This window comes from Oncorhynchus kisutch, linkage group LG6 (genome assembly GCF_002021735.2).
Source record: "Oncorhynchus kisutch isolate 150728-3 linkage group LG6, Okis_V2, whole genome shotgun sequence".
Lineage (NCBI taxonomy): Eukaryota > Metazoa > Chordata > Actinopteri > Salmoniformes > Salmonidae > Oncorhynchus > Oncorhynchus kisutch.
In genome coordinates, this window is record NC_034179.2 from 14,072,138 (window position 1) to 14,085,441 (window position 13,304).

Sequence of the window (13,304 nt, forward strand, 5' to 3'; positions counted from 1 at the left end):
CTTAGCACATCATTGTTGTACTGTAGACTTAAGCTGGATGTACACTACACTATTTTGGCTCCGATTTAACTGTCCCAGACCAGTTTTTTTTTTAAGATCAGAGACAAAATCCCTATGTTGTTGCTTACTCGGGGTGCGCAACAGTAACCAGCGCTCATTTAATGTGAGATGGTTAGAGGCTCAAGCTGAGGGCTACCGATCCTGTCTTTTCAAACATGTTTGATTTTATCGGCACAACATTCGCTATGCTCTTGTAGTGTGAGATGTGCAAAGACACATTTTGAAAACGGTGATCTGCAATAGCCAATGAGAGCTCGCCAGAGAAGAAGCCATTGAGATGATGCCGTTGTTTGGCATCACCCAGGATGTGTAGACTCTGGAGCAGGAGACAATGCCGTTGTTTGGCATCACCCAGGATGTGTAGACTCTGGAGCAGGAGATGATGCCGTTGTTTGGCATCACCCAGGATGTGTAGACTCTGGAGCAGGAGACGATGCCGTTGTTTGGCATCACCCAGGATGTGTAGACTCTGGAGCAGGAGACGATGCCGTTGTTTGGCATCACCCAGGATGTGTAGACCTTGGAGCAGGAGACAATGCTGTTATTTGGCATCACCCAGGATGTGTAGACCCTGGAGCAGGATATGATGCCGTTGTTTGGCATCACCCAGGATGTGTAGACCCTGGAGCAGGAGACAATGCCGTTGTTTGGCATCACCCAGGATGTGTAGACCCTGGAGCAGGAGATGATGCCGTTGTTTGGCATCACCCAGGATGTGTAGACTCTGGAACAGGAGCCTACTACTACTAGTATGCGTTTGTACTTGCCTGAAGTTCGCAAGCAATGTTATTCCATTCAAAATGTGGCTAGATATTTCAACTCTGTATGGCATGCCTGAATTTCTGATTGAACACGTCTATGAGCCTGCTTTGAGCCACAGCTCTTTCTAGCTATGTAAAATCTAATCACATCATTGTTTTCGCGTGACAGCGTGGTATGGAGAATCCTCACGACAAAGTGAAAATCGTTTAGTGTGGCACCACTACGTTGGCAAGACAAAACAACTACAGGAAAGATGGTCATTTAATGTGAGAGGCTCAGCGATGTTAGGATGTTGTGTCCACCCGGCATTAGTTGTCTAGCTGTTATGTTATATTCTGAGGTGTCTGCTATGGTGATAACAGAGGTTCAGTCTCCTACTTAATGTTTGTGTATAATGCTGTCATGTCCTTAGAAGAGCCATAGTCATTGGTCAAGGTCAACTTTAAACTTGAATGTTCAGTCATCCTCTCAGTGGAAAGAAAACGTTGACACTTTGATATAGGAGGACAGAATGTCAAATGTGAGGAGAGTTGACAAACGTTTTAGCATTACCATCCATCACTTCTACGAGACACACACAAGACTCTGGTACTTAGCTCACAACCTCCTACCACAGTGTGAGTAAAGAACTTGCAGCACACCGCAGCCAAGCACCACCTTAGTGAAAACTCCTAACGAGGGGCAGACCAGCAGTCACATAACATAGAAATGATATTAAGAAGAAATAGGACATTGACGAATTAGGGGGAAAGAAGGACATAATGACTTTAAATGGCTGTTAAGATCTTGAGATTGTCACAGAGAGAGATATTGTACGTAAATGAACCTTCATCTTCCACTTTGATGACTTAAGAGAGAGGTTTTTACCTCAGATTCCTTCATCTGCCTGTGTGTGCAATGCAAGGCCACAAAATGGCAGATCATCTCTATGGCTAACTGGCATACAATCAATCAATCAATCAATCATTCAATCAAATTGATGTGTGGCAAAAAAAAAATTTTTTACATCAGCAGTCACAAAAGGACTTTACAGTAACTCGGCCAAGACCCCATCGCAAACGAGTGCATTGCTGAACAACCAAGTGGAACAACACACAGGTGACAGGAAGGGAGCAATGACAACCAATCAAGCATCAGCAACAACATTATCACTGTTCAAAATCTACATTCCGCCAATATTACATAGATGAATATTAAGCTATCAAGCTAGTGATAGAGTCACATGACTTAGATGATTAAGAGCTGGTCCTACAATCTTGTCAAACAAAATCTGTTTATTATTTCCACTAAATATAATAATAAAATTTAGTTCGATTAGAGAGGTCAAAACATTGACCTATTGTTTTAATACAACTCACTTTCTTATTCGAGTACATTACCATTTACCAAGTTACCGAGTTTTCATCTATATTTTTTGTAGCTGTCTATTTACCACCCTAAACCGATGACCACACTCAACGAGGGGGAGGTAGGCTGTCAAGGTAAATAAGAATTTGTTAACTGACTTGCCTAGTTAAATGAAGGTTAAATTAAATACAAATAAAATATGTATTGAGCCATAAGCAAACAAGAAAATGCAGATACAGAGGCAGCGTTTCTCATGGCCGGTGATTTTAATGCAAGGAAATTCAAATCCGTTTTACCTCATTTTTACCAGCATGTCACCTGTGCAACTAGGAGGCAACAAAACTCTAGATCACTTTTACTCCACACACAGAAATGCATACAAGTCACCGGCTTCATTTACAAGTGCATCTATGACGTCGTTCCTACAGTGACCGTACATACCCCAACCAGAAGCCATGGACTACAGACAACATCCACAATGAACTAAATGCTAGAGATAACGCTTTCAAGGAGCGAGACACTAATCCAGATGCTTATAAGAAATCCCACTGTGGCATCCAACGAAACTGGAACAGATGTGACAGGGCTTGCAAACTATCACAGATTACAAAGGTAAACCCAGCCGCGAGCTACCCAGCGATGCAAACCTACCAGACAAGCTAAATGCCATCTATGCTCGCTTCAAGGCAAACAACACTGAACCATGCATGAGAGAACCAGCTGTTCCGGACAACTGTGTGATCTCGCTCTCCGTAGCTGATGAAGACCCTTAAAACAGGTTAACATTCGCAAAGCCGTGAGGCCAGATGGAATACCAGGATGTGTACTCAGAATATGCGCTGACGATAATGAGGAAGCCTATAGGGAGGAGGTCAAGAGACCTGTCAGTGTGGTGACAGGACAACAACCTGTCACTTAACCTCAACAAGACAAAGGAGCTGATCGTGAACTAAAGGTGGGGCTGTAGTGGAGCGGGGTCGAGAGCTTCAAGTTCTTCACTAACATTTTCAACATATCCCTGACCTGGTCTGTAATACCAATTGAAATACCAGACAACCATAGCCCCCCTACCCAATAACACCAAGGTAAACTGCTTAAATGACTATCGCGCCGTAGCACTTGCATCTGTAGCCTGAAAATAGCTGTGCAGCAATGCTCCCCATCCAAACAGAAAGAGCTTGAGAAGAACTGCAGAGAAGAATGGGAGAAACTCCCCAAATACAGGTGTGCCAAGTTTGTAGCATCATACCCAAGAAAACTTGAGGCTGTAATTGCTGCCAAAGGTGCTTCAACAAAGTACAGAGTAAAGGGTCTGAAAACTTATGCACAATTCCAGTGGGTCAGACCCACAATTCCAGTGGGTCAGAAGTTTACATATAGTAAGTTGACTGTGCCTTTAATTAAGCAGCTTGGAAAATTCCAGAAAATGATGTCATGGCTTCAGAAGCTTCTGATAGGCTAATTGACATAATTTGAGTCAATTGGAGGTGAACCTGTAGATGAATTGCAAGGCCTACCTTCAAACTCAGTGCCTCTTTGCTTGACATCATGGGAAAATCAAAAGAAATCAGCCAAGACCTGAGAAAAAAATGTTGTAGACCTCCACAAGTGTGTTTCATCTTTGGGAGCAATTTCCAAACGCCTGAAGGTACCACGTTCATCTGTACAAACAATAGTACGCAAGTATAAACACCATGGGACCACGCATTCGTCATACCGCTCAGGAAGGAGACGCATTCTGTCTCCTGGAGATGAAAAAAATGCAAATCAATCCCAGAACAACAGCAAAGGACCTTGTGAAGATGCTGGAGGAAACGGGTACAAAAGTATCTATATCTACAGTAAAACGAGTCCTATATCGACATAACCTGAATGGCCTCTCAGCAAGGAAGAAGCCACTGCTCCAAAACCGCCATAAAAGCCAGACTACAGTTTGCAACTGCACATGGGGACAAAGATCCTTCTTTTTGGAGAAATATCCTCTGGTCTGATGAAACAAAAATATAACTATTTGGCCATAATGACCATCGTTATGTTTGGAGGAAAAAGGGGGAGGCTTGCAAGCCGAAGAACACCATCCCAACTGTGAAGCACGGGGGTGGCAGCATCATGTTGTGAGGGTGCTTTGCTGCAGGAGGGACTGGTGCACTTCACAAAATAGATGGCATCATGAGAAAAGAAAATGATGTGGATATGTTGAAGCAACATCTCAAGACATGAGTGAGAAAGTTAGGTCGCAAACAGGGTCTTCCAAATGGACAATGACCTCAAGCATACTTCCAAAGTTGTGGCAAAATGGCTTAAGGACAACAAAGTCAAGGTATTGGAGTGGCTATCACAAAGCCCTGACCTCAATCCTATAGAAAATGTGTGGGCAGAACTGTAAAAGCTTGTGCGAGCAAGGAGGCCTACAAACCTGACTCAGTTACACCAGCTCTGTCAGGAGGAATGGGCCAAAATTCACCCAACTTATTGTGGGAAGCTTGTGGAAGGCTACCTGAAACAATTGACCCAAGTTAATCAATTTAAAGGCAATGCTACCAAATACTAATTGAGTGTATGTAAACTTCTGACCCACTGGGAATGTGATGAAATAAATAAAAGCTGAAATAATTCACTCTCCACAATCTGGATAGTAAGTAACCTGGTACGAGCATTAGCTTGTACGAGTCAGAACTGCTCATAGGGCAGGAGCCCCATCTCCTGTTTCTGTAGCATGAGGCTGCTTGTTGTACACACCCTGGACAGGACGCTAGTCTATCGCAGGGCCTTACCCCCAATCTATCTCCTTAATACGGAGTGCCAAGTGGAGACGCATCAATCCTTGGATAACTTTTCAGAATTGACAGATAAATTGGTCCACATGGAAAACTAAAGGCATTGAAAACATAAATGACTTGGTAACAGGAAATACATTTATTTCCATGAAGGTTCAAGGGTCAGGCCTACCTTAGTGATGAGGGTGCGGTACTCCTCCACTTGGTGGTCGTTGTTATGGCAACCAGCCAGGAGCTGCCACACCTCTCCTCTGAGGGCCTCTGGGACCCCGCTACGCACCAAAGCCGGGAGCTGCTTGGGACGCACAGACAGGTTCAGATGCCTGGGGACAGAGGGAGGGAAGCCATGATGTAAGCAACCATTATGTAAACACTAATGTTATCAAATCCAACTTAATTGGTGGCGTACATAGATGACAAGGAGTGTAAACAGCACTGCGTATACCAAACACTACATCCCTGATGCTAACTGAATAATGATGGTATGATTTAATCTGATTTAATGTAATCAATGGAGGTGAAAGATATCCAGCCATGTCAGAAACAAGTCATATATCACCATTCCAGGTCAGCAGGCCATTAATTCTCTTATCAGCTCTGATTTACACTGGGAGGAGGGACCACTGACTAGATTAAGGGCTGTCATGGGAAAACAACGGCGGCCTTCCAGGAGGCACTATATGCTGTCGCACTGCAAAGCTCAGGTGATATATCTACAGTATAGCCCATTCGTCTCATATGACAGACAATATATCTACAGTATATCCAATTAGTCTCATTTGACAGACGATATATCTGCAGTATAGCCAATTAGTCTCATACGACAGACGATATATCTGCAGTATATCCCATTAGTCTCATACGACAGATAATATATCTACAGTATAGCCCATTAGTCTCATATGACAGACGATATATCTACAGTATATCCCATTAGTCTCATACGACAGACGATATATCTACAGTATATCCCATTAGTCTCATACGACAGACTACGCCGTACATACAGACCCAGATTCTCAGTGAATGTCTATGTCTCGGTTATGTACTAAATCCAGCTGGGCTGATCAGGAGGAAGGGGATCATGAGAATGTAGTTGGCATATCTAAAGGGGCAGAGGAGAGGAACAGGAGGATGGAGTCTTATATAAACAGGTGTGATGTGGGGCCTGGAGATCAAGGGAGGAGCGAGAGAGAAGGGGTAGAAGAGAGAGAGAGAGAGGAGAGCGAGCAAGAGAGAGAGAAGGAGAGAGAGCAAGAGAGAGAAGAAGAGAGAAAGGGTTATCTCTGATCAGAACAGACACAGAGAGAGAGTCTCCCCTCAGTTCTTCCCAGAACCCTGGGCAGCTGGCGGGGGAGGAAGGTACTAGTCACAATGCCAAGAAGCACATATGATCAGGTTCCACACCACACCACACCACATGCCCCTGGGAGAGCTAAGAACATTCCAGATGAATCGTTAACTTTTCCCCCACTTTTCATGTATTTATTTATCCCGAGTTACTTGGTTGGTTACGCAATGCAACGTGGCATTTCTTTTCTGCTCAGATAAAACAGTTGAAACAAGAAAGGGCGTACTTTCAGTGTGATGTAAGTGAAACCAGCCCTGGTGCTCAGCGGGTTGGCAATACAAAATGGCTCCCACTGACAACGAGAGCCCTGCATCGAGTCACATCACAGTCCCATTTGAATTACGCAATTTATTTACCATTCTTTGCAAGTTAGAAGGAAAGCAAATTTCCTAAACATAGTTGTTTTATTTCAGTCAGCATAGCCATTCTCAAGAGACACATTAATAGCAAAGCCTAAAAACAGTGTTAAAGTATTTGGGAGGCAAAAAAAAGCACCTTTTATGCACCTAGTGGCTGTATGTGCTCCCTCCCTCTTCCCTCCCCTCCCTCTTCCCTCCCCTCCCATCCCCTCCCTCTTCCCTCCCCTCCCATCCCCTCCCCTCCCATCCCCTCCCCTCCCATCCCATCCCCTCCCATCCCATCCCATCCCATCCCCTCCCATCCCATCCCATCCCATCCCCTCCCATCCCATCCCATCCCATCCCATCCCCTCCCATCCCATCCCCTCCCATCCCATCCCATCCCATCCCCTCCCATCCCATCCCCTCCCTCTCTGAAGTCTGGGCTGAAAGAAAGTGAATCGTTATAGTTTTGGCAAAAATAATAGTTTAAATGAATAATACGAATCGTTCAAAAAAGTAATCAACTTTGTATGGCCTTATTCGCAAGTGTCGGTGGAACGTTTTTGGGAACATAACGAAAACATGAAAGCATGCTAATGATAGATAAAACAGTTAACTAGCGGGTACGATATATTTTTTGAATTGGCTACCTGTTAATCTGTTCTCTACATATTTTATAGGCTAGACCAACCTGCTGCTGCAGTGAATGAACGGTCTCTCTCCTTGAGCAATGGCCCAAGGAGAGACGCACAAACACAGATGCGCTAAAGTATTATTCCGATTCTGGCTGATACGTTGATTTTTATTTGATTGATTACATAAAACTGTGCCTAAATATATTACATTAACAGAAATTATTTAAATAATTCCATTACTTTATCCAAAACATTTCTTTTTTACAGGCCCAGAGAAACACCACTTTAAAATTATTTCCCACTAAAATTTTCAGTCAAAGAACCAGCATGAAGAAGAATCTGGTACATGGTACATTATTGAAAGACTCCTGTTGTGTGATTTAGGTCATAACTCTGCTAGAGGGCCACGCTAACACTGTGCTGCTGAGCAGTACGTTCCTTCATCTCTCTCTGACATGCCTCCCACTATCTATTTAAAAATATAGATATTTCACCTTTATTTAACCAGGTAGGCCAGTTGAGAACAAGTTCCCATTTACAACTGTGACCTGGCCAAGATAAAGCAAACAACAACACATAGTTACACATGGAGTAAACAAACGTACATAAGACACATGGAGTAAACAAACGTACATAAGACAATAGGGGGGGGGGAATCTTTATACAGTGTGTACAAATGAGGTAAGATTAGGGAAGTAAGGCAATACATAGGCCGTAGTGGTGAATTAATTACAATTTAGCAATTAAACACTGGAGTGATAGATGTGCAGAAGATGAATGTGCAAGTAGAGATACTGGGGTGCAAAGGAGCAAATAACAATATGGGGATGTGGTAGTTGGATGGGCTATTTACAGATGGGCTATGTACAGATGCAGTGATTTGTGAGCTGGTCTGACAGCTGATGCTTAAAGTTAGTGAGGGAGATATGAGTCTCCAGCTTCAGTGATTTTTTTTCAATTCGTTCCAGTCATTGGCAGCAGAGAACTGGAAGGAAAGGCGGCCAATTGAGGAATACGCTTTGGGGGTGACCAGTGAAATATACCTGCTGGAGCGTGTGCTACGGGTGGGTGTTGCTATGTTGACCAGTGAGCTGAGATAAGACGGAGCTTTACCAAGCAAAGATTTACAGATGACCTGGAGCCAGTGGGTTTGGTGACGAATATGAAGTGAGGGCCAACCAAAGAGAACATACAGGTCGCAATGGTGGGTAGAATATGGGGCATTGGTGACAAAACGGATGGCACTGTGATAGACTGCATCCAACTTGCTGAGTAGAGTGTTGGAGGCTATTTTGTAAATGACATCGCCGAAGTCAAGGATCGGCAGGAGAGTCAGTTTTAAGAGGATATGCTTGGCAACATGAGTGAAGGAGGCTTTGTTGCGAAATAGGAATCCGATTCTAGATTTGATTTTGGATTGGAGATGCTTAATGTGATTCTGGAAGGAGAGTTTACAGTCTAACCAGACACCTAGGTATTTGAAATTGTCCACAAGTCAGAACCGTCCAGAGTAATGATGCTGGATGGGTGGGCAGGTGCGGGTAGCGATCAGTTGAAGAGCATGCATTTAGTTTTACTTGCATATAAGAGCAGTTGGAGGCCACGGAAGGAGAGTTGTTAGGCAAGCTCGTCTGGAGGTTAGTTAACATAGTGTCCAAAGAAGGGCCAGAAGTATACAGAATGGTGTCGTCTGCGTAGAGGTGGATCAGAGAATCAACAGCAGCAAGATTTGCGAGAGCATTGATGTATACAGAGAAAAGAGTTGGCCCGAGAATTGAACCCTGTGGCACCCCCAATAGAGACTTCCACACTGAACTCTGTCTGAGAAGTAATTGGTGAACCCGGCGTGGCAGTCGTTTGAGAAACCACGGCTGTTGAGTCTGCCGATAAGAGTGTGGTAATTGACAGAGTCGAAAGCCTTGGCCAGGTCGATGAAGACGGCTGCAAAGTATTGTCTTTTATAGATGGCGGTTATGATATCGTTTAGGACCTTGAGCGTGGCTGAGGTGCACCCATGACCAGCTTGGAAACCAGATTGCATAGCGGAGAAGGTACGGTGGGATTCGAAATGGTCGGTAATATGTTTGTTAACTTGGCATTCAAAGACTTTAGAAAGGCAGGGTAGAATAGATATAGGTCTGTAGCAGTTTGGGTCTAGAGTGTCTCCCCCTTTGAAGAGGGGGATGACCGCGGCAGCTTTCCAATCTATGGGGATCTCAGACAACACGAAAGGGAGGCTGAACAGGTTAGTAATAGGGGTTGCAACAAATACGGCGGATAATTTTAGAAAGAGAGGGTCCAGGTTGTCAAGCCCAGCTGATTTGTAGGGGTCCAGATTTTGCAGCTCTTTCAGGACATCAGTTATCTGGATTTGGGTGAAGGCGAAATGGGGGAGGTTTGGGCAAGTTGCTGTGGGGGGTGCAGGGCTGTTGACCGGGGTAGGGGTAGCCAGGTGGAAAGCATGGCCAGCTGTAGAAAAATGCTTATTGAAATTCTCAATTATAGTGGATTTATCGGTGGTGACAGTGTTTCCTAGCCTCAGTGTAGTGGGCAGCTGGGAGGAGGTGCTCTTTTTCTCCATGGACTTTACAGTGTTCCAGAACTTTTTTGAGTTAGTACTACAGGATGCACATTTCTGTTTGAAAAAGCTAGCTTTAGCTTTCCTAACTGCCTGTGTATATTGGTTCCTAACTTCCCTGAAAAGTTGTATATCGCGGGGGCTGTTCGATGCTAATGCAGTACGCCACAGGATGTTTTGTGCTGGTCAAGGGCAGTCAGGTCTGGAGTGAACCAAGGGCTATATCTGTTCCTGGTTCTACATTTTTTGAATGGGGCATGCTTATTTAAAAAATGGTGAGGAAGGAACTTTTAAAGAATAACCAGGCATCCTCTGCTGACGGAGTGAGGTCAATATCCTTCCAGGATACCCGGGCCAGGTTGATTAGCAAGGCCTGTTCGCTGAAGTGTTTTAGGGAGCGTTTGACAGTGATGAGGGGTGGTCATTTGACCGTAGACCCATTACGGACGCAGGCAATGATCACTTAGATGCCACTTTATGTTTATATACCCTACATTAGTCATCTCATATGTATATACTGTACTCTATACCATCTACTGTATCTTGCCTATGCCATTCTGTACCATCACTCATTCATATATCTTTATGTACATATTATTTATCCCTTTACACTTATGTGTATAAGGTAGTAGTTGTGGAATTGTTGGGTTATATTACTCGTTGGTTATTACTGCATTGTAGGAACTAGAAGCACAAGCATTTCGCTACTCGCATTAACATATGCTAACCATGTGTATGTGACAAATAAAATTTGATTTGATTTGAGATCCTGGCTGAAGAGAGCAGAGGTGTATTTAGAGGGCAGGTTGGTCAGGATGATATCTAGGAGGGTGCCCATGTTTAGAGATTTGGGGTTATAATTTGTGTGAGATTGAGGGTATCTAGCTTAGATTGTAGGACGGCGGGGGTGTTAAGTATGTCCCAGTTTAGGTGACCTAACAGTAACGAGCTCTGAAGATAGATGTGGGGCAATCAATTCACATATGGTGTCCAGGGCATGGCTGGGGGCATGGGGGCTGGGGGTGGTCTATAACAAGCGGCAACAGTGAGAGACTTGTTTCTGGAAAGGTGGATTTTTAGAAGTACAAGCTCGAATTGTTTGGGTACAGACCTGGATAGAATGACAGAACTCTGCAGGCTGTCTCTGAAGTAGATTGCAACTCCGCCTCCTTTGGCAGTTCTATCTCGTCGGAAAATGTTATAGTTAGGGATGGACATTTCAGGATTTTTGGTGGCCTTCCTAAGCCAGGATTCAGACACGGCTAGGACATCCGGGTTAGCAGAGTGTGCTAAAGCAGTGAGTAAAGCAAACTTAGGGAGGAGGCTTCTAATGTTAACATGCATGAAACCAAGGCTTTTACGGTTACAGAAATCAACAAATGAGAGCACTTGGGGAATGGGAGTGGAGCTAGGCACTGCAGGGCCTGCATTAACCTCTACATCACCAGAGGAACAGAAGAGGAGTAGGATAAGGGTATGGCTAAAGGCTATAAGGACTGGTCGTCTAGTGCGTTTGGAACAGAGAGTAAAAGGAACATGTTTCTGGGCGCGGAAGAATATATTCAAGGCATAATGTAAAGACAAGGGTATGGTAGGATGTGAATACAGTGGAGGTAAACCTAGGCATTGCATGATGATGAGAGCGGTTTTGTCTCTGGAGACATCATTTAGACCAGGTGAGGTCACCGCATGTGAGGGAGGTGAAACAAAAAGGGCTAGCTAAGTCATATTGAGCAGGGCTGGAGGCTCTACAGTGAAATAAGACAATAATCACTAACCAAAACAGCAATGGACAAGACACATTGACAGTAGGGAGAGGCATGCGTAGCAGAGTGATCATAGGGACCAGTGGGAGGCTAGGCGAGCTGGAGACATGGCGATTCAGACAGCTAGCGGGCCGGGGCTAGCAGAAGGGCCTTAGGGGGGACGGCGCGATGGAAGAAAGTTTGTTGTAGCGCCGTCGGACGGTTACATCGGCAGACCAGTCATGTTGGATTGGCAGGGCTCCGTGTAGGCAGTAAAACGGTCCAGGCAAATTGGCAAAATAGGTATTGTAGCCCAATAAATTGGCTGATGGTCCTCTTCCGCTAGCAGTCCGATATGTTCTAGACAGCTAGCGGACCGTGGCTAGCAGGCTAGTGGATGGGCCTTCAGGGGACGTCGCGACGGAGTAGCCTGTTGACACCCCTCGGGCGGATTACGTCGGTAGACCAGTCGTGGTGGAATCGGCGGGGCTCCATGTCGGCAGTATAAGGGGTCAATTGGCAAAATTAGCTTAATATGTATTGCAGCCCAAGGAGTGGCTGATGAACCTCTTAAGCTAGCCGGGGGCTGGGCCTAGCACGAGGCTAGTTCCAGGCTCACTGGTGCTTGCTTTGGGACAGAGACGTTAGCCACGGGGGGTAGCTACTCGGATAGCAGCTAGCTAGCTACAATGATCCAGGTGAAAAGGTTCAGAGCTTACGGTAGGGAACTGGAGATGGAGAAAGAGCAGTCCTGTAAACTCTGGGTTGAAACGCGCTGTGCAGACTGGCAGGAGTTGACCGGGCTAAGGTTAGCTGATGACCGCTAGCCGTGGCTAACTGACTATTAGCTAGTTAGCTGGCTAGCTTCTGTTGGGGGTTCTGGTTCTAAAGTATAGAAAATAGCAGATCCATACTACATTGGGTGAGGCGGGTTGCAGGAGAGCATGTTGAAACAGGTTAAAATATTTAAAAAATATATACTAAATAAATACAAAGGATACGGGACACGACAAGATGAAGACAAAGACGTCTGAAATGCTACGTCATCTTGGTTGAATAGGGAACCATGCCATGCCTCTGCTGACCGATTGACAGGAACATTAAAAAGACCACCAAATCAATCCTTCTCGTGACAGCCTGGACAGCCAGGCAGGGAACGCCACTCTACAGACCCACCGGCACCGTTGCAAGTTTTAATGTCACGTGCACAGGTACAGTGAAATGCCTTTCCTGCAAGCTCTGAACCCAACAATCCAGTAATCAATATCAATGTATTAATCCATATCAATGTAGTATTAAAAATAACATTAGGTAGAACAAAAACAAAGAGACATAAAAATAAAAACACAAGATAAATGCCAAAATAATCACTAAATAGTATGTTCGCAAAACTGAGGCCATCCATTACAGTGCCATCTTACCATGACGGTAAGGCTAACTACACACCATGACGGTAAGGCTAACTACACACCGTGACGGTAAGGCTAACTACACACCGTGACGGTAAGGCTAACTACACACCGTGACGGTAAGGCTGGCTAACTACACACCATGACGGTAAGGCTGGCTAACTACACACCATGACGGTAAGGCTGACTAATTACACACCATGACGGTAAGGCTAACTACACACCATGACGGTAAGGCTAACTACACACCATGACGGTAAGGCTAACTACACACCATGACGGTAAGGCTGGCTAACTAC

At 44.8% G+C, this 13,304-nt stretch overlaps 1 protein-coding gene across 3 annotated transcripts in view; it reads right to left on the reverse strand.

Annotated features, from left to right (window-relative positions):
• Positions 1-13,304, reverse strand: part of LOC109893632 (rab GTPase-activating protein 1-like) — a 154,160-nt gene that overhangs the window by 89,963 nt on the left and 50,893 nt on the right. For all 3 annotated transcript variants that reach the window (XM_031826237.1, XM_031826239.1, XM_031826238.1), the window contains one exon: positions 5,119-5,269. In XM_031826237.1, the coding sequence (XP_031682097.1) occupies positions 5,119-5,269 (151 nt within the window). The remainder of the gene's footprint in view (positions 1-5,118; positions 5,270-13,304) is intronic.